Here is a 25,901-nt window from a genome sequence, read left to right on the forward strand (position 1 = left end):
CTTAAGAATTGTGGCTTTGTTACAGCTCTGCCTAATTGTGCTGAATACATGTGCTTGCTCTACATGATATCACTGACTTTTGGGGGTTTGAATGCTTGTAGCTTGCTTAGTTTTCTATTTATATTTCTCAATTATTTTTGAGCTGATACTGTGAGGGAAGTGAAATAATATTGTTGTGTTTGTAATTTTTTTCTCTTTCTGGTTTAGTAGTTCCTTTAAATCTCTCCCTGCTGCCAGACTGCACGTTTCAGTGAACATCTCTCAAACAGCTGTAATAGAATTTATACAATTATCTGTTGTATTCCTAATTTAATAGACCAGTGAGTTGGATGTGGATTCCTCGGTGCAGTTCTAATGGATGTGCTGCCTGGAGGTACCATGTTTTACAGTGGGGAAGATGAATTTCTGGCTGAGTGATCACTGAGCATCTGTCTCAAGTTTTTCCGTATTCTCTGGAAAACAGAAGCAAAATGATCTTCACAGAGACTTGAATTTTTCCTTATCCTTCACAGTGTGCACAGAGCAGGTCTCTGTGCCATTCACTGTCCCTTGCATTGCCCTGTTTGTGACAAATTGGAGGTGAAAATAAAAAGCCAATTGCAGCAAGTGATATTTTTCACTTCTAGATTCTAAGTTCCTGCTGCATGGTCCTGCTTCAAATGAGCTGCTCTAAAATGTGCTTACATTTTGGTTTTTTCTTTTCCCTCCATCGATAGGATGTACATCCTGCAGAAGTCAGATTGCTTATTTTGGAAAACATCCTTTTAAATCCAATATATGACATTATCTGCTGGTAGGAACATCAATTCAGTACAGAGTTCAGAAAATGAGGCAAGGGAAGATCACAGGTTGGTTCTGTTCTCTCTTATTTTTATTTTTTAATGCTTTGTGTGAATTATAAGTGCTGAGAAATTTTAATTGTATTTAAACTACTTTGTTAATATTTAATACTGTTTTCCCTAAGGCACACAATGATACAGCTGTTTAGTTCTTTCTGTCAAAAAAATTGGGGCTATAAAGAATATACTCTTGCAGATTTATGGAGGATGTGAAGGTGAGGGTAACTCAGAATAGGAGCCAACACTGGCATTTTAGATTTACTCATTATTTCACAGTCACTGAGAATCTGAATGACTTTCTTAGTAAATCAAATTCAGATTAGTAACTTTTCTAAGAGAAAATGTTTTATTGGCAAATAGATTTGCTCCACAAAGGAGAGCCTCTATAAGGGTGGGTTGGTTGGCTTTATGCCCATTTAAAGTATAATGCATTAACTTATTTCTTTTTTTTTTCCTTTTTCTCTTTCTTTTTTTCCCCTTTTTTCCCCCTTCTTTCTTGTGAAGCTGGAAATTACTTGGATGTAGGTCTAAATAGTGAGCTGATATTAGTTGGGAAATTGCAGCTTCAAAGACATTGAAGTCTGGCAGGAAGCTCATCTTGTTGTGTGTGTGTTGATACAATGACAGAAATGCTGTTTCTACAGGACATTAAAACTGCAGATTAATGTGTGCACTCAGCATCCATAGAAAATAATCAGCAGTAATTAGCAGCAGCCAGGCACTGACACATTGCTGTTCTCGTTTCCCGTGCTGTCTTGTTGTCCGTGCAGAAATAGCGATGCCATCGGACCAGTATGAGCTGCAGCTCCAGAACCACGTCCTGGATCCGAGGGAGATCCGGCCCGGCCCGTTGCCAGCTTGGACCAGGCAACAGTCCACTGTCACTGCATTGCAGCAGGGCCACACCACCTGCTCCTGGTGCACAAGAGTATCCTTCCTTCGGGATGCCTTGCCACCCACAGCGTCCTGCCATGGGGACAAACTTTCCACCCTTTGCCACACAAAAACCTTATCCCCATTTGTACCGGGAGCCCTGAACATCAGGAGCGCTGGTGGAGCATGGAAAACAGCTCTGCTGGGAATTCAGGCTCAGCAGAGCTGTCAGATGCCTTGGAGTGCTCTAAGAAATTGGGTTGGCAAAAGATCAGTTAAGTCAGGTCTGTTCCCCTCACTCGCTGTGAAAATGTGATGGGGCTTTATTCCATTTTTGTATTTCAACACGATGTTCTCTAGTGAATCTCTCCAGAATGCTCAGTGCCATGCAGGGAAGTGGGATAACATTATTCCCAATTTAAAATTAGCTCCAAGTGGCCAAAGAGGCACAAGGAGCCCCAGGAATAAGCTGATCTGACTTTTGACTAAACTTTTGTGTTCCTTTACTAAGACTCCAGGTATCCACATGCAGGGGTGTCCAGGCTGCCCACAGCACTATCTATGTGGTAAATCCTGGGTATTTAGGTTGGTATTGATTTTCTTGATTGCTTAATATAATTTCTTGCCTTGCTCTTGTGATTTTCATGGTGTATATATGCTCTTCCATTCCTCGTGTTACTTTTCATAGAAAAGTAATTTTATTCATAAAAGTAGCTTCATTGTGAAATAGGTTTAGTACTAAATACGTATTTTCTTTTATCTCTGTATTCAGCAGCTTTAAATAATGAATGTTCATCTGCAGAGGTGTGGCACCAGAAGCCAGATGCTTTTATCCATTAGGGCAAGATGTTGTTGGTGTGTGCTGTTCAATATCTCCTGTTTTGTAGGATTTACAGTTCATCCAGGTGACAGATGGGTCCTGGAAACGGGCAGGCTGTATGAAATTACAGTCGATGGTATGATAAATCAAGCACTAAGGTGTATTTGTCTGATGTAAGTTGAAATGTTTATGTATTCTCAGTGTCTGTCTCCTGAATCCTGACTTGCTTTGAAATTAGTTGAGTGGTTTCCTATTCCTCTGAGGTAGGACAGTGCAAAGAGTGTTGTTTCTTGCCTTTTCCTTTTTTCCTTTGTTTTGTTGCTGCTGCCTTTTTAAAATAAAGCACTCGGGTGATTCATGTGAAACCATGGAGTCCTAAGTGCTGTAGAGAGAACTGGAAGAAGTTGGACAATGAATTTCAGGTTTGAATGGTCCAACCACCCTCACAGAGAAGAATTTCTTTCTAAATTTAAATGGTTCATTTGCAAGAAGAAAAAAGTAATAAAATTTAATGTTTTTTAATTTTAAAGTATTTAATATAAATTAATATGTAAATTATGTAAATTATATTTTTAATATAATAGTTATATATTACATATTACATATTTATAATAATGTATGAAACATAACATTATATAAATATGAAATAAAATCATCAAATAAAACATTCAAAATAATAACATATTATATAGAACAACATAGGATAATATATATAAAATATATAATAGATATATAGTAATATGTATTATTAAATATCAATATAGATTTTATATCTTATATGGTATATAATATAAATAGAAAACATATATGCTATATTTTATGTAGTATATATATGTATGTTCTTATATCATTTATTGTATAAACATTCATGTAAATATAGAATAAAATTCAGCAATAAAACATCAAAATAATACCAAAAGTCTAATGAAATTTAAGAAAGATTGAAAATTATTACATATATGGATCAAATTAAGTTATTGCTTTCAAAAGATTGGAAAAGATGGGAATGATATTTTCTTGCAACATAATTGCTTCTTGAGTACAGATCGGGTTTCAGCTTGAGCTCAGTGTGCTGTTGAGGCAGTGTATTTGTTCTTTTTGTTTAAGGAATGGCAAAATTAAGAAATTATTGTAATATATAAAATTATTGGTAGAACTATTGATACGTTTCATGTTAAAATTCCCATGCTGGTAGTATAAAAAGGGAAACTTTCTGTGGAGTGAATGCTGTGTCTAAAAGGTAAAACCTGAGAGACTGAAACTTCCATAGGGAAAAATTCCAGTCTGTTTCAGCAAGATGTGTTTGAACCGTGTTGTTCAACAATAGTTTTTCTCATTGATTTGTATTGATTTGCTCTATGTTTATGGCTGTCTGTCCAGTTTTAATGTCATTTACCTGTGGCAATCTCTGTTTAATGTTCTGGTTTTAGAACATCCGAATTGATGCTGAGCTGTCCAAGGAGTACTTTGAGGTGCTGCAGTCGTCTCTGACGGATCGTATCATTATGTGAAGGCCATCAGGAGGGCAGACCAGCATTGATGCTGCCCTGACAGCAGTAGTCGATCGGGTACGTCCTCAGCAAAGCTCTCCTGCTTCACTGCCCGGGACGAAAATTCATTCAGCTGTGCAGGAGTGACCTCACAGTGAAGAGAAAACCCAAGAACTGCATAGTCTGAGCTGCTTTGTTTGAACAGTTCGAGAACCAAATTTTAAAATCCGTACTTGAGGAAGCTCAATTGAGTCAGCAGAGGATTTGTGTAGATAAGGAGTGGGATTTTGGTCCCAGGCGTGTGGCAAGCGCCTGTTCAGGCCGTGTGCACAGCACTGACCTCTTCTCTCGTGGCAGGTCCTCATGCAGGCACATCCCATTCCTTGGGCTGGGGCAAAGGCCTCTCAGGCTGAGTGCTTGTACATTTTGTTGTGGTAGATCACCAGTGTCAGACCCTGGCCTTGCTCTGCACTCCACTCACACTGGGGGAGTTTGCTATCATTTGGTAAGTGATGTTAAATGCTGGAATGAAAATCTGCCAAATGTATCAGCCTGCACATTTCTTCCAATTAATATTGATTAACGTTCTGCTGAATATCTGGCTAACTAGGGCACGTGGTGTGCAAGTGACTTGCTTTTGCTTGAAACTTCAGCACTTCAACCCATTTGCTGTGAAATCGTTTCAGTGGTTCCTGGAGTAGATTCGTATGTGAGAAGCCAGGGTCATTCTCTGTGTCAGAGAGGTGCTCTTGAGTGGAATGGGATCCAGTGGGAGCTGCCAAAGTTTTCCTTCAGAACTGCAGTAACAGTGTGTTGTGGCAGAGGTGGTGGCATTGCAGTGACAGCAGAGCTGTGAAGGCCAGTGATTGGGGGGTGAGCAGTGGGTCTTTTGGGCTGAACTTTGTGCTGAGTGAACAAGCAAGGAGGTAAGACAGGTGTTGAGTCTCCAGATTGGTTCCCCAGACACAGTCTCAAAATAGTAGTGAAGAGTGTCCTCTCCTTGCTGTTTGCCTTTTAAATTAACGAGGGCACCTGTTTCTGCATAGCAATAATCCTCATTGAATCCAGTAGCACACCTTGCTGCCAGGAGCTGACTGTTTGGCTCACACGTAACACGGTTCTTGAGTGACCTCAGTAGTGTTTCCTTTCTCTCCTAAGATGTTTCCAACAACTGTCTGTACATGAGAACTAAACATGGAGTGTAGGAAGCCCTGTGTACGTCTGTAATGCTGTGCTCTTGCCTTTGGCAGGATGGAGGGGTTCACACGTTACCAGTGTCCGGTGCGGAACCAGCAGGATGTGGAAATCTATGTTCCCATAGTTCTGTCACCCAGTATCCTGACGTTTCCTTGGCAGCCAAAAGCAGGAGTCTACCAGTACACCATCCAGGTATGCCAGAGAACTATCCAACTGCAGGGAGTACTGCTCAGCAGGCACAGTGAGGCCTGAAACCACTTACAGAGTGGACTTTGGATATTCCAGGCACAGGGATATCCAAAAATGTATTTGGAGGAATTTAATGGGATATTAGGTACAGGAATGAATGTGTAGTTTAAAGAAAGCACCAAGAAACCAACAAATATAAAACCCCCACTGACTTTCACCTCTTGTCTTTCCTTCCCTTTCTCTCTCCCCTCATGTATGCACCGCACAAATGTGCATGGAGTGGTTTGGAATTCCAGGAAACATCCTGGGTACAAAGCTTCACAGCAATAATTAGAGGCTGTCATTTGCTGGAAAGGGTTGGAAGTATGAATTGGACTGGGAAGTGACTGCAAAAAGGGCATGACAGGATGAATTTGCAGCACTCTGTCAACCTTGGACATCAGTATCCTTCACTCACCACACCCCTCAGACTCCTAATAAAAAGTTCTAGGGAGGCAAAGGCCTCAGTTGCATTTGCAGAAGGGACTTTTTCCATATGTTTCTTATGTGTGTGTCTTTGCTCCCAAGCTGTCAGTTGTTCCATATGCTTCATGAACCAAATGGCTTGTCTCCCAGTATCCCTGCCTCCAGTCTAACTAAGGGAAAGGACATTGTGCTTTCCCAACCGGACTCTTATCCCAGGTCAGTGATGCCCAAACCCTGCACTCAGGTGTTTGATGCACAGTTCCTGCTTCTCCCTGGTAAGCAAGAAGTAGTGCTGACTTTTGGGTCTGTCCTCAAGTCAACAGTATCCAGAAAGAGGCAGTGACACACGTGGTGTCAGGCTCTTTCTCCCAGGTAACAGTGACAGGATGAGAGGAAATGGCCTCAAGTTGTGCCTGGAGAGGCTTAGATTGGATATGAGGGAAAACTTCTTCATGGAAAGGGTTGTCAGGCATTGGCACAGGCTGCCCAGCAGTGGTGGAGTCACTGGAAGTGTTCAAAACGTTTGCATGTGGCAGTTGAGGACACGGTTTAGTGGTGAACGTGGTGGGTGCTGGGTTGATGGTTGGACTTGATGATCTTAAACATCTTTTTCCAACCTTAATGATTCTGTGATTCTGTGAAGAGAGTCAGTGTCAGAGGGATAAAGCTACATTCCCCAGTTAAATCCCAAGGTAACTCCACTGAGTTTAGTGCTACCTCTGTACTTCTGTTTCCTGTGGCATTAGTTCAGTTTAGTTCTTGCTATTCCCAACCACTCCAGCAGAGTGTGGTAAAAATTCTTAGTACAATATGCATTTTCAGTGCTTCATCATAATTCTGGTGGAGTTTTCCCAGTAAGGGAAAGTAAATGTTTTTTTTATTTCCCACCTCATTCACAGTTCTATTCTTATCTCACTCTACCTTGCATATGTAATGAAGCATCTCACCAGAGAACATTCCTTCCTGGCACTGTAGTAATTGTGTCAGTATTCTTACTTTACTGTGAGTTTTTTCATTAAAAACATGGAAACCTTTTTCTTCCAACATTTCAATTAGTTGGTACTTGTAGGAACTGAGCCATTTGTCCAGTGTGGCCATTCCACAATAGCAGTGGTTGTTGACAGGAGTACACACACAGCTCCACTGTTGTTCCCGCCTGTAGATCAGTGTTTGCCTCCTACTCCAGAGTTTTTCAGACTGTTTTAAATTGGTGAGTTGACTTTTTCTGAAAACAAGTTGAAAGGGAGTTTTTGGATCTAGCTAAATTCTGTTATAGCTGAAGTAACTCCCTCCAGATGGTATCAGAACGACTGGAAGTTTTGCTTTGTCTGCTCTCTGGTTTGTTGTGGTTGCTTTGTTCATATCTGTGCTGCTGAGGTGGATTCTGCTGCCTTCCTTCAGTCCATGCCTGGGAGCAGCTCGGTGCCAGCTTTGGGAAGTTCAGGATGTGGAGGTTGCTGTGTGCTGGGGAGGCATCACTGTCCAGGGAGCAGCTCAGGCTGTGGGGAGTTACTAGACTGTAATAAGAGCTGGTTTATCATTTCTCTCCTCAGGGCTGGAGAGAAAAATGTAGTGCTGTGCCAGAATGTTTGTTTGGCAAGGAGATGAGACTTCATACAATTAGTAAGAATTGGGTATTTCTGGTTACGTTTTCTGCTCATCTCTCTGTTTTAATTAAAAATACCTTACAAAATGTGCAGAACTCCTGCAAACTTTCAGCCTTTCTTACCACATCTGTGCATCTCCTTCTGTCACACACATTACCTGTTTATCCATCTGTCTGTGTCCAGTGCTCCTTCTGTAATCAGGGAAGGAAGAAGGGAAATGAGACTCCTTTTCATTTGCCTTTTATTCTCTTTTCCTGGTAAAAGTTATAGCCAAGTGCCTGCATAATTTAGAGTTGCCTGTTTTCCACACTGTCCTTTTTTATCACCTTGTTTGTTTTTACTTTAATTATGAATCAAGTTAAAGGAAATGCAGAGGAAGTTAAAGAAATTAAAACAATATACATTAAAAAATTGCTCCAGTGTTCACCCTTGTTCTACTCTGATGGAACTTTGACATCTATTTTGGAGTGTCAAAGTCATCTCTTTATTTAACTTGCTTAAAACATTTTCTCATTATACCTTCCTGTACAGTATTTGTCTCAATAGGCATTTCCTATAGCTCGTAATACTGATGTTTACAATCTACAAGTTTTACAGCATTCAATGATTGTGGTTCCCCAGTAACTGGGATTGCACAGCCTGGAGGACAATACTCTGTGCTGGCAAGTGTTTATGGCCCTTCCCTCTGTACAGAGGACCCTGCAGCAGATCCTACCTTGGCCTGGCTGCCAGTGCTCCTGCAGTGGGGAATCCTTTGTGTCTCTTGATGTGGACCATTATATCAAGTAGCTGGTTCTCACCCTTCTGTAGAAGAATTTCACTCCCTCATGGAATGACTGACCTGTTGCTGGAGCAGCACTTTATTGAATGGCTGCAGGTAGATCTGCTGATATTCAGCATAAAAATAAAGAAGTATTGCCAAGAAAACAGTGACCCTCTTCCCCCCCTTTTTCTTTTTTCCCCTGTTGCCTCATTTCCTCCCTGCCTCCCACCTCCTTTTCTCTTCCCTTTAGATCCCTTCACAGATCCCACTGGAAGAAGCTGGTAGGTGCAGGGTGCCAGCTTAGCAGCTCTGAGACCCCAAATGAGAGCAGAGAAGCAGTGGGAGTTTTGGGGAGTAGGATTATCCCTCTGGTGTGCTGGTCTGTGCTGGCTGTGAGCACAGCTGGGAGTTGGGAGACTCCCACCAGGCTTGAGCAGCTGCAGGAGGGATGTTTGAGTTGGCAGCACTGGTGTGTGCATGAAGAAAGCTGAAATTCAAGTGAGTGAAGGGTGGTAATCTTCTCATCTCTCTCTTGTTTCACTTCGCTTATTTGGAAGTTCTGAGGTGTTTATTTTATTTGTATTTCCCCATTCTCAGTGTGTTCCCGGTTTTCACACAAAACACTCACAGGTGTGACAGCAAAGAAACATGAGAATCATATACTTGATAAAATCTTTGCAAGATTTCTCTCTCTATTCCAGGCTCGGGGTGGAAGTGGAAATTTCAGCTGGTCCTGTTCTAACCAGGCTGTTGCAACAGTGACTGTCAAAGGAGTAATGACAACTGGCAGTGATACTGGGATCAGTGTTATTCAGGCAGTTGATGTCCAGAATCCCTTGCATTATGGAGAAATGAAGGTAAGGCTTCCTTTTTTCCCTGATCACTCTTGAATATGGGTTTTGGAAACAGCGAAGCAACTGAGAATGCCATAGGCATTCCCCTTCCAAAAGGTTCCCAGGAGATTTCCCTGCCTGCCCTGTGGAAACTAGGGGAAACTAAGTGATGAGTTCAGTTTGTGCTCTAGGGGTCCACTGCTTGAACTTCACTCTCATTTTTGCCCCTTCCTGACTTCCTTGTTGGAAGTTTTGAGTGCAAGGAGGAAATGGTAATTTACTCCTGGTCTGGCCATCTAAGCAGACAAGACAAACTTCAAAATGCATTCTGCAGGGTGAGAAGTGGGTGTTTTCTCCTGATATAAAAGGATGGCAGATACCAGGATGTGCAAGAAAATTCCTGTCTGGAGAAGTGCCTGAAGTGAGTACAGTGCCACAGAATGAATCCTGAGACCAAGGCTGGCCAAGAAAAAACAGTATTTTAGGAAAATTAGGAGAAAATGGCAGTGGAAGACATGGCTCCCAAGAGGGATTTTGTGGTCTTTCTGCAAATCACCCCCTGCTCTTAGGATTTGGTCATGGTGATCAGGGGGTGTGAGGAGCGAAGAAAATCCAGGAACACCACATGGAATGGGTGTGCAAAGGAAGGTGAAGAAGCTGCTCTGGTTAACACTGCAAATCCACAGTCTAAAATATTTTTCTGCAGAGTGTTGCTGATTTGGAGATATCTTCTTCTATCCTTTGGACACAAATAAATTTCCTTAATGAAATTCTTGGCAGGCTTTTAAGAGCAGCTGGATCTGTAACATGATAGAATACAAACTACAAGTACTACTGTGGTGTATATTTGCTGCTGGGAAGCAGCACTACTCTGCTGCCTTCACAAATGGAGTATTTTAATCTCTGCTTGAACTCTGTGCCTTTTGCAAAGAGCTAAACATGGGAATGGAAATGTGACAGTGTTCAACACAGAAGTGTTGAAAAATGTGTTTGGTCGAGTCTGTCCCATAATGAAGAGGGAACTATGGAAACAGATATTTTTCCTACATTTTCCCCCCTTCTTTTCTTTTTCTCAATGTTTTTAGTTTATGTGTTTTGGGAAAGATATTTCTAACTAAATTTTATTTGGAGCAGCTTCATTTACTGATGCTGGGTTTTTGAGGGGCAAGTTAGCTTGGGGGTTTGCTCAGAGTATTTATGTCAATTCTGCAAAATGAGTTTGAGAGGTACTAAACTTCATCCTTAAAATAATGACTGAAATTCTTAAAATAGTGGCACGAATTAAAATCTGTTTAGAATTTAGTTTACAGACTTGCTCTGAAATAATTCACTGAACAACCCAGAGTGCTGCTTTTTAGCAGTGCAGGAGTTACAGCAAGAGAGAGAGGAATGAAGATTTTTCAGCTAAAACTTGTTATCATCAAGCATAAGTCAAAGCCTGAGGACAGAAAAAATCCTTGTGTCCATGTGAGCTTTCAGAGCAGTGTGTTGCACAATCTGAATAGGTTATTTTTGAATTCCTTTGTTCTTGTGTTAGGAACTGCAGAGTTCTGACCTGGGTGAGCAAGTTTAGTAGTAGTACTTTTAGGAGTAGTCAATGCACACAGATTACAGCTTTAACTCTCTACCATATGGTTTGGTGTCCTGAAGCCATTTGCAGAAGATTAGGTAGTTAAGATATTGCAAATAAAAGCTTTGGTCATAGTGATTGTTATGAAATATGTGGTCAGTCTGTGGTGGATTCTGTAATGGAAAAACAAATCAGAAAAACAATGCAGTTAAGGCTTGTTCATCAACATACCAGCTATAGAACCACAGAGTCATGGAATGGTTTGACTTGGAAGGGGCCTTAAAGCTCATCCAGTCCCACCCCCTGCCATGGGCAGGGACACCTTCCACTACCCCAGGTTACTCCAACCTGGCCTTGGGCACTTCCAGGGATGGGGCAGCCACAGCTTCTCTGGGCTGTACCAGGGCCTCCCCACCCTCTGTAACAGCATGGAAGATCTATTGCTGCCAATCTTTTTCTATATTTTGTTGTTGGCCAGTTCTCTGAAGAAGAACAAAGCTGAGTACGGGATCAGCAGATGGAAATACAAACCAAGATTACTTGCTGAAGAAGAAGGTTGTTGGATTAGGCAGTAGATGCTTGTTCATTTATTTTAGATGTCTGCAAATTACTGTGTGGAATTGTTGAGCTCTGGACATCTATAAAATTTTGCCAGCAGAAATGCAAGAAAGAAGATAAAAAAGTCATTGAGGAAATATTTGGGTCATTAGTTCCTTTAATGTCTACATCCCTGCTGCTGTGAGTGATGGAGGCTGGGCAGCCTTGCTCACTGTGCCAGGTCTAGCTCAGATGTGAAAAAGTCAAAATGTGAAGGTCAGGGTTGGGTGTGAAATCCATCCCAGTCGGTGATGGGACCTCCTGGAGATACTACACAGCCTGGTCCACACCTTAAATCAGCAAAGCAGAAGAGACAATTATGGGAGGGGCAGTCAAAGGATCACCAAGGTGATGTGGGCTTGGGCTGCTCTGGGCAAAGAGCTCTGAAATGCCTCTGTGCTGTGTTTCTCCCCTCCAGGTGTATGTCACTGAACCCAGTGGGATGGAATTCACTCCCTGCCAGGTGGAAACATGTGTTGGCCAAACCCTGGAGCTGCCCCTGCGGCTCCACGGCCTCACGACGGAGACGGGCGCGTTGATCCCCCTGCGGGACTGCTCCCAGCTGGCTCTGCAGGTGGAGGTGGAGAACCAGGGCGTGTTCAGCCCACTCGAAGGTGATCTGACCCCCTCCCTGATGTGGAAGTTAAAGGGAGATGTTCCTGTCACACATCTCCTTTCAGTTCTGACTATTCTGACTTCAGAGGGGGGGTCAGAGTGGGTTTATTTTGAGGATGCATTTACTTTTTCACGCAGAACTTCCCTCTGATATTTCTGATGTTTGGGGGACTCTAAAAGCATTTGGCAGTCATTTTATTGGATAATATGTGGTCTCCCTTATGTCTTTCTACTGATTTAGTATTTTTAACCTGCTTTAACAGGCTGTAACAAAGCTGATGGATTTCTTATGGGAGGGATCCACATATATTGTGTTCTGATAGGAACACTGATTAACAACTGCTTTGCCCAAATTGTCCATCAATGCTTTCAGTTCTATACAGACACTGTTCATGGTTTGCCCACAAAGGACTAAGACAATCAGCTGCTTAACCTTGCCAAAGCTCTGCCATTGCTAAGCTCATTTCTTTAAGAAATGCCTCTTGTCAGGTATGTCTCTTATTTTTAAAGATTGGCATTAGTGTTGCTGGGCCAGGTGGACACTGGCACTGTGCTTGTTCTGTGACCTGTGAATTCAGTATGTTATTCACATGTATTCACTAGTTTTTCCCAAGTGGCTTTTATATGGAAGCTCTTTCCTGTGCCAGTAAAACCAATCTGCAGTGTACCATCTCTCTGCCTGAGAGGCAGCAGTGTTAAATGTCACTCTGTAGTATGCTGTTGTAGTGTTTGTTTAAAAAAAAATTAAAACCAGACCCCTCCCAAGCTCCAAAGTGTCCTCTAAGTAAGTGAAGAGATTCCATGAGAATACCTTCCCTTGAGCTGGAAAACTTGGCTAAGCAGGATGACTTTTTGTGCTTAATTACAAGCCACTTTCATCTTATTACAGCAAGATGAAAATATTCAGTAAGAAAGAGGTTATATTAGTTTGTACCAGAGTAAAGACTCATGTCCTGATCAGGCCAGTGTGAAACTAAAGATGTTTGAAAGATGCTTTGGTATGTGAAAGACAGTAGGGATTGTTTTTATAAATCTCTACTTAGTTCTGGTGGAACTGCTTTTGTTGTGAAAAATCATCACAGAACCATCAATCATAGACTCGGGGAATGGCTTGGGTTGGAAGGGATCTTAAAGCCCATCCAGTGCCACCTCCTGCCATGAGCAGGGACACCTTCCACTAGCCCAGGTTGCTCCAAGCCCCGTCCAACCTGGCCTTGGACATTTCCAGGGATCCAGGGGCAGCCACAGCTTCTCTGGGCAACCTGTGCCAGGGCCTCCCCACCCTCACACCCATGAATTTCTTATTAATCTCTAGTGCAACCCTGCTTTCTGTCACTTTGAAGCCATTCCCCCTTGTCCTGTCACTCCAGATCCTTGTGAAAACTCTAGCTCTCTTGTAGGCTCCCTTCAAAAAGCCACGTTGAACTTGATTAATGTACCTGGGCATTGCTCCTTAAACATGTTTTTATATATTTTTGATCTATCTGACAGGAAGACTTAAGCCAACTGCTGATTTTTGCAGTGGAGTCAGAGTGAGAGCTGAAGCTCAGGGGTACACAACCCTGGTGGTGAGCTACACCCACGGGCACGTCCACCTCAGCGCCAGCATCGCCATCGCCGCCTTCCTGCCACTGAGGGTGAGTCTGCTGGCACTGCTCCTGGAGCATCGCCTAAAATGCCTTTAAATGACAAAGAGCAGGTTGATATTATGTAATAAATATGTTCAAAAAAGGAGGTGGGTGGTTTTATATTTCACTGTTGGCCAGGAGCAGTAGATGGAAATACAAGACAGGAGGCTTATGGTACCTCATCTTCAGAGACCAACACTGACTCTGCAGAGCTGAAGTCTAATGCATTTGGCCAGAGCTTTTTTCCCCCAAATCTGGAAAAAATGTTAGTGCAAATGATAGAAATTTGTGACTATAATGATGATTTTACAGTTTAAATATGCTTTTCTGTCAAATATCTTCAAATAATGATGCTCAGCTATTTAAGATGCTGAGATGTCCTAAGGAGAGCATGTACACTTTCTGTTCTGCTGTTGGCAGCAGTGAGAGAGAAGCATAGTCCCTCCAATTAGGAATTTTTCATGTCTGTGGTATCATTCACATTTATTAGCAAAGCCCCTTGAGGTGTTGTAAAGCTGCTTTTCGTGTATAAAGTGAAATGATGCTGGGGTACCTGACAGAGCCAGGTCATGGTGACAAGCGGGGTGGATTAAGTGCATTTTTTAGAAAAATAAGCTGTGCTCAGATGTCTCAGTGAAGAACTTCTCTTTCTTTGAAGTGTAGAACAGTGATTTCCACATTATTTTCCCTCCTTTCTGTAGAATGAAATATTTATGATGCCTAGAAAGGGAAGGCAGCATTTTTCTGTCAGACATCTATTAATAAATAAATTACAGCATTAAAAAGTGGGAGAAAGATAAACAGTCCAAGGGCAGGCAGACACTTGAGACTAAATCTCATCAGTTTCCAATGGGATTTTAACTTAATATTACAAATACAACCAGGGAGTAAATGGGAGGAAAGAGGAACATTTATGCCAACCCTCACCTTCTCTCTCTTCCTTTCAAAATGGAAGAGAGAGAAGAAACTGAACTATGGAAGAAACTGAATTTTGTTAGCTGCTCTTCCTTACTAAACACCAAAGTAATATGATGTTGTGAAACACAAACTACAAATGGTTTGTGTGTATTAAATGTCAGGTTAATGAACAACACAGGCTGCCCCACAGGAATACACATAAGTGCAGAATTTGTAAGAGAGGTTTGAAGTAAAACTTGTGTAGGAGAATAATTACATACACAGAACTGTGCTGGAGAGAGCACTGTCAAGAGAAAGTACAATTTGACGTTACTTCATTCATTTAAAGTACTGTCTATTTAAAAGTGTAGCAGAATACTCTCTGTGCTCAGAAAAGTATATTAAGGGTCTTCTGCTGTAATTTTTCATGAAGGAGATGTGATCAGAATGCAGATAAAACTTTCCTTTGGATCCGTACGTTCCAGCTGGACAGAATTCCTGTAGGTGATGGTAATTATTTTGGTGCAGCTCTGTTCTTGTGTAAATAGAATTATTAATTTGCCATTATTCATTACAGGCTGTGGATCCACCATCTGTTGCTTTAGTGACTTTGGGTTCCTCCAAAGACATGTTGTTTGAAGGAGGACCTAGACCATGGGTTCAAGAACCTTCCAAGTTCTTCAGGAACATCACTGCTGAGGATGCAGAAAGCGTTTTCCTGTCTTTACTTGGCCCTTCTACTTCTCAAAACCACAACCAGCACTGGGTTAGAGTGTCGTGCAACAGCCTGGGAGAGCAGGTAGGTGCCAGGAGGTGTTTATGTTGCCCTCCATCAAACTCTGAGCTCAGGCAGCTGAGAACAGGCTCCAGACAGATTGATGGTACCATATAGCTGTTATATAGGAGGTTGTTTTTATAATAAGCCAGTAAAGAACTTGGATAAGTATATTGTTTATGCATTGTGATGCTGGTGCAGGTTTTAGATTGAGCATTTGCCAGCATTATGTTATAAAGTGGTTTATGGAGGGTGTATTGCAGTATAAACCCAAGTCATGGAAACCTTATGTTGTGGGATGCACTAAACATCCTGATCAGTGCAGCTTCAGCTTGCATAAGCAGGATCAGAGCAGAAGGTTACTGCAGCAAGCTGCCTCTTCTGTCTGACCTGCTCCTCTTAACCACATTACCTTCCGGGGTAATTCTGTTTATTCTAACAAATGACAGCCATAGGAATTTACTGCTCTGCTGTTTGTGCAGCCTTTATGAGCGTGGTCGTAGTCATTTCCCACCTGGTCTTGTTTTCTCCACCATGCAGAAGTGATTTATCCTGCTTTATTCATCTTCCCCAGTCTGTAAAGCATTTAGCTTTGATTTAATGTTTTCCTCCTGCAATTCTGCAAGGCCTAAGCATTTTGGTGGGGCTGCAAATTCCACTGACTTCCTCAGTGAAACCTCTACAAAGCAGAGCTATTTCTGTGAGTGTAAATCCATAAAGAACAGCTCTTGTTGATGTCTGGACTGTGTGTGCATTGGCTGGCTGGCCACAGATTACACCTGCATGGTCTGCATCACTGCATCAGTGGATGAGGGAACCAGAGCTGCCTCAGCCTGCTGAGATACCCTTCTCTGGCTTTAGAGCCACTTTGTTTTGCTGGAGGCTAAAAAGGAATGTAAAATAAAAGGCAAGATGTTTTTAAACACAGTGACGTGACTATAAATATTGTCTTTTGACTGTTCTGTTCTCACTCTGCAAGAAGAACACCTGCTGTTTCCTTTTTTAAGTTACAAGAGATTTGTTGTGAATCAAGTTTGATAGTAATGAACAGGAATACCTAGGAAAAGTTCCCAGGAATAGTACTTTGATAGTGGTATAGAACTGTGCTTGAAATATGCACCTCCTTTTACATCTTTCCGTGTCTTAATGGTGCTGTAAATACCCAAGAATCGTATTTTTGCTTGTTCATTCTGACATCAGAGTGTAACTGAGGCCTGTGGAAATAGAACATGCCTGAGCTCTCTTTCCTCATTTGCCTGTTTCCAGGTTATTGCCCTGACAGTTGGGAACAGCCCCACAGTGACCAACCCCTTCCCCGTGGTGGAAGCTGCTGTGGTGAAGTTCATCTGTGCTGTCCCTTCCCGGCTGACCCTGATCCCTGTTTATGGCAGCCCCCAGCTCGACCTCTCCTGCCCTTTGCTGCAGCAAAACAAGCAAGTGGTGAGAGAAAGGAAATGTTCCTATAACAGAAAGATCAGTGTTGGGACCTCCACGTGTGAAATAAAGCAGCTGACCTGCTCCAGCAGGGGCAGTGCTGGTGTCCCTCTCTGCTCCTGCAGTGGGAGAGGTGTGGGCAGCAGGGCCAGGGAGGGGATTCTGCCCCTCTGTTCTGCCCTGTGAGACCCACCTGGAGTTCTCTATGCAGCTTTGGGGCTCCCAACACAGCACAGATGTGGAGCTGCTGGAGCAGGTCCAGAGGAGGCCACGGGGGTGCTCCCAGGGCTGGAGCCCCTCTGCTCTGGAGCCAGGCTGGGAGAGCTGGGGGGGTTCACCTGGAGAAGAGAAGGCTCCTGGAAGACCTGAGAGCCCCTTGCAGGGCCTAAAGGGGCTCCAGGAGAGCTGGAGAGGCACTCTGGACAAGGGATGGAGGGACAGGACAAGGGGGAATGGCTTCTCACTGCCAGAGGGCAGGGATAGATGGGATAACGGGGAGAAACTCTTCCCTGTGAGGTGGGGAGGCCCTGGCACGGGTTGACAAGAGGAGCTGTGGCTGCTCCATCCCTGGAAGTGTTCCAGGCCAGGTTGGACGGTGCTTGGAGCAACCTGGGCTAGTGGAAGGTGTCCCTGCCCATGGCAGGGGGTGGAACTGGATGAGCTTTTAAGTCGCTTCCCACCCAGATCATTCTTTGATTCTGTGATTCTGCAGTGATCATTCAAACAGGTGCATAAAGGGACCTGCCAGAAAATAGGAATATACCTCAAAGCGTTTAGATTGTGGCTTCTCACCCAAGTGTCACAGTGAGGAAGCCATTCTGACTTGTGAGATAAAATTAGTTTTTATTTAAAAAAGGAGGGGGGAAATATTTCCTGGAGCTCTTTCTGAGGAAAGTACTTGCTCTCTGTACCACTTCATTGTAATCTAACTGTTCCACTGAGCATGTAGAGACATATTTTACCATCCGTGTGTCTTACCAGCAAAGGCACAAACTTTGCTGATGTGAAGATCTCTATGGAAGCACTTACAGTGACATCAGAGGTGTCCAGCTTTGCACCCCTGAGTCACAGTCAATGGACAACGCATATGTGTAGAGAATCATGCTTGAAGAACTTTGCTATTTTATTTTTATTCTGTATTCTCTCTCCTGAGGAGGGTTGTCACGTGTTGGCTGCTCAGTAAACAGTGTTTTGTCATGTTAATATTCCCAGGCAAATATAAAATCACCCTCCTTTCCTAAAACTGCAGTGCCTGTTTAGTTGATGAATCGTTTTAAGTAGCTCCTGTGTAATAACAAGATGAGAAGTTTTTTGTGTATTATTAGTCACTTCAGAGCTCACCTGCCTTTCTAGCTCCATCACATGTCAGTTCAGCCTCCTTTGGCACACTGCTCTTGTAATGCATTTCACAGCACCAGATTGGAGCTTCTCACGAACAGCAGTGTTCTTCATTATTTGTTTGAGTTCTAAATGATGTAGTTGAGCTGTAGTTCGACTTTGTTGTTGTTGGTTTGGTTTTTTGTTTGTTTGTTTTAAGGTAATTCACTGGCTAAAAAAAACTCCATCCTTCAAAAAAAACCAAACTCTTGCAGTTGAAGTACAGCTTAATGATTTGCATTGATGGCTCATTTTATTGAGCATGCTTCATGTAATCAGTGTTACAGTAAATCTCATGGAACTCAGCATATGTTTTGATGATTAAGAAATCCTCTTGTATCTGTTCAGTTCCAAATATTCCTTCTTTTTCAGGTTCCTGTCTCAAATTATCGCAATCCAGTCCTGGATTTGTCTGCCTATGACCAGCAAGGCAGTAAATTTGATAACTTCAGCTCTCTTCATGTTGTCTGGGAGTCAACAAAAACAGCCTTTGCTCATATTGAACCTGATATGCCAATGGAGCTGATTCTGAAGGAGGATGGGAGTGGTCAGAAGAAAATGCATGGTATGAGTTGGTTTAGATGAGCATTCCATTGTTTGAAGAAGATCAGGATTAAATCTGTTTGGTAATAACTGAGCTTGATTAAAGAAATTACTGTAATCTGCAGTCATATTTCATCTTCTCATCAACATACAGTTTTAGTGTGTGCTATTTGGGGGGGGGGGGGGCAGAAAAAAAGAGTCAGACTTCTTGTCTGTTGAGAATGGTACTAGAAGAGCTAAGCAGTGTATTTTTCACCTCTGTTGGATTGTAGGCTTGCAAACTGTTGTAGTTCATCGGGAGTTTGGGACAGCTGCCATCTCTGCAACTGCCACTGGGTACCAGCAATCCCACCTCAAGGCAGCCAGAGTGAAAACACAGGTAACAGAGCTCTGGGTTTTGGTGCCATTCTCCTGTGATTAGTGCCCAGTGGTCCTGAGGTGTATTTGTTTCCTTGGTGCAGAGCAAGGTACAAAGAAAACAGCTCCATGGCTGGTCCTGGAAACAGGGTTATACAACTGCTTTTATTCTTGTTCCTGGCTTTTTCTACCTTCCCCTGCTCTGGGTGCTGCTTTCCATAGCAAATACATCCAAGTCCTTGGGAGTTTTTGAACCATCTGGGCAAGGGGATTACAAAGAAGTGTTTCAGTTGGTTTTGTTTCTCGTCAGGTTTTTTTAATGAATTGGTGAATCTCTGCTGCTTGTCCTTCACTAAAGCAACCATGTGCTTCGTGCAGCTGTCACTGGGGAAAGCAAATGGATTATTGCCACTGCAGAGCTGGGTGGGAAAGTTCTGCATGAGCAAAGCCAAAGCTGACTGATTCCTCATGTGGACCATATGTTAGTCTGGGCTCTGACTAATGCTCTTTTTTTGTTTCCTGAGAGACTTCTCCTTTGTACAGTGCCAGCCATAAGCCCAGGCTCTCATTTTACAAGTCATTAGCCACTCTCTGAAATACTTTAGTTTGAACATACTCAGCATAGAGGAGAAAAATGGCAAAAGGTAGTGATGATGAACAAAGGGCAGATGTAAACAGATGGCAATTTTCTGTTTATGTCACTTTTTCAAACTGAATGCCAAGGCAGGTTTCAGCCTGTGGAATAACCTCATGTGCACAGTAACTGACTTCACATACCCTGCTTCCTAAATTGAATTTCTGTTTAATTTTGCTAAGCAAGATTTAAGTGGGTTTTGATGATATGCAGTTCTGAATCAGATACCTTGAGAACAGAGTTGAGGCAAAGAATAAAATATACAGGTAGAGGTTACAGTATTTGACTCAAAGCAGGTACCAGATGGGCACTAGTAATGTGAAATATCCTGTGGGCCACATTCCTGGCAGTGTGGCCCAAGTTTGGCATCTGGATGGGAAATTCTTTGGGAGGAGACCTGCTTTGCCACGTAGTTCTTGACTTTTCAGTGAGGTTTCTAATCTGCTACTCTTGGGAGGTGTGGTGTCAGTGCATTTTCCCTAAAGAATTTGGCTACAACTTGGTCAGAATCACGACATTGGAAGACACAGTTGTTTTGCCACCAAAGATGTTTGAGATATTTGGTTCTGTTTCTTTTTTTTTTTGCTCTTAAAATCTGAGTTGTAGTATGGACTTTTTGAGTTCTGCAATCATTTTGTAACTCACTGCGTCCTGCTTTATTAGCCCAATATTCAATATTCTACATTACTTTTAGGGATCATTAGAAAAGTGAATGCTCTAAACTTTGCCTTGAATTCAGAGAAGTTTGTTGGATTTCAGAGTGGGAAATGGCACTGGAGTTCTCTTAAGTTCTGATCTCTGTGTTAAGGTTTAGGAGGAATCTTTTCCATAGTTGAAGAGTAGTTCTAGATAACAGTTCTGCCACACTTGTAGGCTCCTGTGTTGTTTCTTTAAATGAGATAACTTGAGTTTTTAGATGCACTGGCAATGGGCTGCTCTGTTCTGCTTTCAAACTTGCCCATACTTACACTTCTTTCTCGCAGCCAAAACCAAAGATCTGGTAGAGGTGGTGTGTTAAAGATGTCTTGATTGCTGTTCCATGTTTGAGTGGAATGCCCTATTATCTCATTAGGAAAAGATGACATCCTTTCTACATCAAGGAAATAATTCTACTAATGAGGTGAAATGGGTACAGAACAGTAACTTCCTCTAAAAACCATTTTCCTTTTCTAAGCTAATATTGTTATGAGTGAGAGATGAAACATGCATCTGGTCCAGTGTTTTTGTAGTTACATTTAAGGAAGAATTTCTTTTGGTAACCTGCTAAGAAGAATCTCAAAAAGATGAGTTAGAAGCAGAAAACTTTCTGTATTAACTTTTATCATTCTGAGTGAACTTAGGGCATGTCTCCAGTACCCTGTCTGTGCATGTCAGACTGGATTCACTGACCCTGCTGCACCTTCAGGGTGGGGGCCTCTGTCCTCTCTCTTGCCAGGGCTGCAGAACAGGAGGCCATGCCCTGTGTGTGACCTCACCTGCAGAGGGGGGATGGCAGCTGAGCCAATCACTAGATCCTGGGACATTCTCATAACCTGAACTTCTCCAGCTCTGGCTCTTTGTTCACCTGCTTTAACCATCCTCCCTGCATTAACAAGGGACCTGCACTGTTTTCTGCCTCTTTGCTGTAACAGCTAATTGTTTGTTCCAGTATGAAGCTCTGCTCCCGGTGTCTGCCACCATTGAGCTGATCCTTGTGGAGGATGTCAGAGTGAGCCCTACTGATGTCTCCATTTACAGCCACCCTGACATACAGGTGAGGAGTTACCTGCTGCTTTCTAACTGCAGGGGGGAAACTTCTCAAATTGCATAATATGTGTAAGGCAGTAGACTAGAAAGATACAGTCTAATTTTGGATGCTTTTCTGGTTTTGCAGGCAGAACTTTTCATCAGAGAAGGTTCTGGATATTTTTTCATTAACACCAGTGTGCCAAACATTGTGAGAGTGACCCATGAGGAGACTCGAGGTGTTGCTTTGGTGAGTGCAGTATTTGGTGATTTGATGCCTTTTTGGTGACCTGGTTGTTGTCCTGCAGCTTCATCGCTGTTGGGCATTCTCCAGTCCATGTGGATGGAGAGGCAGTAGCTGATTTTGGATGGTTTTGCCTGTCACAGTCAGGTTCAGGCAGGGGGTCTGTGCACGGGCAGTGTCAAGGATAGGAATTTGTTCCATTACAGTTGTGGTGCACATGTGTTTTCTCTATAAGATGAAAGCCAGTACCACGTTCTTCACCCACTCCAGTTTTACAGTAAAATGTTCCTGATTTCACGAACACACAATGAAAAATAATGTGACAGAATTATTTGGAAGTGTTACACAAAAAATCAGTTGGTTTCCAGCACAATATTTGAGTATTTGCTGTAGGCCAATACTTCTGAAACCTTCAGATTCTTCTATCCTGTAGTGCTATTTCAGGGTATTTTTTATCCCTGTCTTTCATCCTGACTGTGTGAATAAGTATCTATTAAAGAGTTTATTTCTGGTCTCCCTATTAGGTTTGGAATGCACTTTTCCACTGGAAGATGCAACTAAACTACAGTTACTCTTGACTTCAGGCCCGGGATATAAAACGCTTTCTATCATGAACAACAATAGAAGGATATGTTTGCATTGCTGCTTTCATTAGACAAGGATTGGAAATGATAAAAGTTGCTTTAAAGAGTAGCCTTTACAAATTTATGATTTACAGATTTGTCCTGTAAGAAATAATGTTGATGAAGTTGTGAAATAATGATAATTAAGGTGGAAATTAGAAATTTGTGAGACATTCTGATTGTCTCTAACTATTACAAATGTGAAGACACAACTCAGCAAGGCACAGAGATGGGGGAAAGGTAGAAGAGATGAGCTTCTTTTTGTGCGTAGTGCACTGCTTAAACTCTTAATAGTTTAACCTTCATGGGTTTAGCAGTGCTTAGCTGATGTACACAAGATAAGTTCACTGCTCTCGTCTGAAATTAAGGAGTGGAGCAGTGACAGCAAGGTGGGCTTTGTGAAGTATGAAAAGAGATTTTATCTACCCCTCAGATTAAAGGAGAGAAGACTCCACTTTTTAACACATTTTAAAAAAATACCATCCCCCAACATTTTACAAATTTATCAATCCTATGTGCTGTGTTTGAGTTAAATCCGATGGATTTTTCCGTGGAAGGCAACAGAATGGTGTGTCTGGGAAATCAGCAGGCTCCAGGCTGGTGTGTCAGGCTGTGCCAGGCAGGTGCCAGAGCAGCCAAGCTGGCAGAGGATGATTTGGCAGGAAGCTGTTCTGGGAAACTCAAGTCATCTGGAGCAGCTTTGCAGGGCTGCCAGGGATCAGTTGTGTCCCTCTCCCTCTGTGTTTGGCACGGAGTTCTCTGGGCCTGGGTGGCAGCAGAAGGAACAGTGTTACCAGTGCAATACCCCTGTGTGCTGGGGAGCCAGTGGGCACCACTGGGAGGGGAGAACAGAAGGGGGAGCTGGGACAGGAACACTTTTTAAAAGTTGCCCCTCTGGCCCTCAGCTGGTTTCCTTCTCTGCTCTCCCAGCCCAGCTGAGCTCCATTCCATCTCCCTCCTCGTGGCCTCCTCCCTGCTCTGCTTCCCAGGGCTCTGTGTTCCAGCCCAGCACTCAGGGAGCTGCTGCTGTTCTGCAAGCTGACCTTTAGTAAAACCTCACATCCCCTTCTCTTGTGAGGCAAAAGTGAGAGTGGAGCCCTCAGAGCACAGTGTCAGCTCTGCCACCGCTCCAGCTGCAGCTCCTGCAGTGCTGCAGGTGATGCTGGGACTTGTGTGGAGCTCCTCTGAACTGGGGCCTGGCTGCTCCCCAGCCCTTGGGCAGAGTTCAGAGCAGGACACCCAATGCCTGTGCTGTCCCTGCCCAAAGGGAAGGTGCCTCTGGAGGTGAAGAGAACACCCTGAGGGGCTGGGAAGGTCAGACAGCTGCAGGAGAACTGCAGAGGTGCTGAGTGAGGGAGCATGGCCCTGGGAAGGCTGTGGAGGTGCCTCTGGGATGAGTGCCCAGTTCTGAGGGCTGGAGTTTGGGAGCACAGGTCTCTTCACTGTTTATTCTTGTTAGTGTAAAGCATACATTCTTTGTCTTAAAAACCAATGAAATAATAGTTGTATTAAAGATATACCTGATTTGTCAATCATCCTCTTCCTTGGGAGGATCTACCACCAGATTTTGGCTGCTCAGTGGCACGAAGAGCGTTGGGTAGAGTACGAATCCTGCAGGAGGCAACTCCGGCGCTTTATAGGCATAATCTTCATCCTTGGTTATTTTTTTTCCTTATCATTGTGGTTTTCATTTCACTCAGGAAAGTTTCATTTCTGTAAATGATTAGTTGTGGGTTTTTTCCCCTTCCAATGGCAGAAGAGTAACAGGATGCCATAATGTTCTGGATGAAGATCCATTAATTCACTTGCTGCCCTGGGCTGTTTGCACTGGCTCAGTGGCATAATACTTTTTATATACATTTTACAGCTTTACTTTTAGTTTGGCTGAAGAATTCTTTGTCTAAGGCTTGGAAATTTCTGCATCCAACTGCTTCTGCCTGGAAAGGGATACAAATTTTATCCTATGAGCAACAAACAATGAAAGTAAGTGCTGTAATGCAGTTTTCTTTTGGCATTGCAGGTGCAGCCTCTGCTTCCAGGATCAGTGACTGTAATGATTCATGACTTGTGCCTGGCTTTCCCTGCCCCAGCTAAAGCTGAAATCCATGTGTCTGATATCCAAGAGCTGTATGTCCGAGTTGTTGACAAGGTTGGTGGCTTAGAACCAGCTTTAGTGGCTGATCCAGCCTGCCCTGATCCCGAGTGCTGCTTATGGACAGAGTCATGAGCCAGGGACAAGATGCTACGACCCAGAAACACCAGGATCTCCCTTGTGTCTCTGTCTCTTCCTCCCAGGTTTATCCCTTTAGGTTATAAGTGTCTCAGAATATCAGGTGTCTCTTACTCATGTTCTGTGTGGCAGCAATCTCAACTTTTGCATTTACACAGTATGTTAATCCATAATTTATATGGACATGCTCATTTACATTTCCTTGTATTTAAAGTGCGTGTGAACAATTCTTTTAGGAGTAGGTTTTGCCCCAAGGTCGTTTTCCATATGTCAGGTTTTAAAAATGAACAAAAAGAAAAGTCCCAACTCATTTCTCTTGCCAGCTTGGGTATGCCTTAAACAAAATAAGTGTTGATATTTCTGGATGTTTTAATTATGCCCTTGCCAGCTGAAAGACCTGAATTCATTTATTTCATTTGACACTAACTCTACTTGTCAGGGATTAGTCTTTAAAATCAGTGCTAATCTAACCTTGGGGCTCTATCTCTCCTCCCCTACTACAAGTGTAATACAAAATCAAATGAAAACGTTTATGTTATTAAATAAGAACAGTTTAAATGAAAAATGACTGGATGTGTGTGTTTCAGGTGGAGATTGGAAAGACAGTGAAGGCTTATGTCAGAGTTCTGGATGGCTCTAAGAAACCTTTTCTGGCAAAATACTTCACTGTCATGGACCTCAGTCTAAGAGCAGCATCTCAGATTGTCTCGCTTGTGTAAGTTAATGGATTTTTTTATTAATCTGCAAATAAGAATAATAAAAAAATGAGTAAAGGTATTGGCTTGGAGGCATGATGGCATACAGTGGCTGAGGTTTTATTTATTTTATTTTTGTGAAGTCTTAATTACCTGTTAAATGGTAAAAATGGTTATTTGTCAGGAAAATTGTCTAAACTAACAGTCTGAATTTTGTTGACTACTGAATGAGACTGAATTCATAGAGTGTAATGTTTAATGGAGCTTTGTGCATCTCAGAAGCAGGGACTTGGCAAATCATGTCAGGTGAAGACACATCTGATGATACCAAACTCATTCTGTTACTTCTTTCATTTTCGTTTCAGGTATTTAGTGTTAAGGTAAAACACAGGCTGCAAAGAGCCATTATCTGTAGAAAGGTGATGGTTACCTTAATTTTGCTTAAGCCCTGGTCACTTAGCCTTGTGATAAAACTGCCGTGTACTGAGTCCTTTGCATTTGTTCTTAAGTGATTTCCTCCCTGATTTTCTCTGTTCCATGTGTTTCCTTGCTGCAGCCCCCTCAGGGAAGCTCTGGATGACCACACTGCTGCTTTCCTCGTGCATGGCATGGCCATTGGGCAAACGAGTCTTATGGCAACTGTGGCTGACAAAAAAGGACAAAGAATCAACTCTGCTCCACAGCAGATTGAAGTAAATAATTTCAGATAGATTTTATTATGGTGGAATAGGAATATATAAATTATAGTCAAAGTACAGTAATTAATGTGCTGGAAACAAGATCATTCTGTCCAGAAGTTGCCCAAATGCCAGTCTGTTTAGAATTTCAGTGGCTTTTAACTGCAAGTGATGAGTTAAGTTTTTCTGCATGCTCAATTTACT

General features: G+C 42.7%; 2 protein-coding genes across 3 annotated transcripts in view; both read left to right on the forward strand.

Annotated features, from left to right (window-relative positions):
* LOC116792417 (prophenin and tritrpticin precursor-like) overlaps nucleotides 1-25,901 on the forward strand; it is a 610,102-nt gene that overhangs the window by 104,290 nt on the left and 479,911 nt on the right. The window lies entirely within an intron of this gene.
* NUP210 (nucleoporin 210) overlaps nucleotides 1-25,901 on the forward strand; it is a 61,607-nt gene that overhangs the window by 16,511 nt on the left and 19,195 nt on the right. The window contains 23 exon segments of the mRNA XM_032699313.1: nucleotides 717-780; nucleotides 783-848; nucleotides 1,610-1,654; nucleotides 1,657-1,767; nucleotides 2,231-2,261; nucleotides 2,263-2,297; nucleotides 2,600-2,665; nucleotides 2,668-2,705; nucleotides 3,963-4,100; nucleotides 5,273-5,293; nucleotides 5,295-5,411; nucleotides 8,945-9,100; nucleotides 11,662-11,857; nucleotides 13,350-13,495; nucleotides 14,961-15,182; nucleotides 16,425-16,598; nucleotides 18,342-18,534; nucleotides 18,785-18,891; nucleotides 21,152-21,256; nucleotides 21,377-21,478; nucleotides 24,116-24,244; nucleotides 24,913-25,040; nucleotides 25,577-25,712. Of these exon segments, the coding sequence (XP_032555204.1) occupies nucleotides 717-780; nucleotides 783-848; nucleotides 1,610-1,654; nucleotides 1,657-1,767; nucleotides 2,231-2,261; nucleotides 2,263-2,297; nucleotides 2,600-2,665; nucleotides 2,668-2,705; nucleotides 3,963-4,100; nucleotides 5,273-5,293; nucleotides 5,295-5,411; nucleotides 8,945-9,100; nucleotides 11,662-11,857; nucleotides 13,350-13,495; nucleotides 14,961-15,182; nucleotides 16,425-16,598; nucleotides 18,342-18,534; nucleotides 18,785-18,891; nucleotides 21,152-21,256; nucleotides 21,377-21,478; nucleotides 24,116-24,244; nucleotides 24,913-25,040; nucleotides 25,577-25,712 (2,526 nt within the window).

Source organism: Chiroxiphia lanceolata, chromosome 11 (genome assembly GCF_009829145.1).
Source record: "Chiroxiphia lanceolata isolate bChiLan1 chromosome 11, bChiLan1.pri, whole genome shotgun sequence".
NCBI classification, from domain to species: domain Eukaryota; kingdom Metazoa; phylum Chordata; class Aves; order Passeriformes; family Pipridae; genus Chiroxiphia; species Chiroxiphia lanceolata.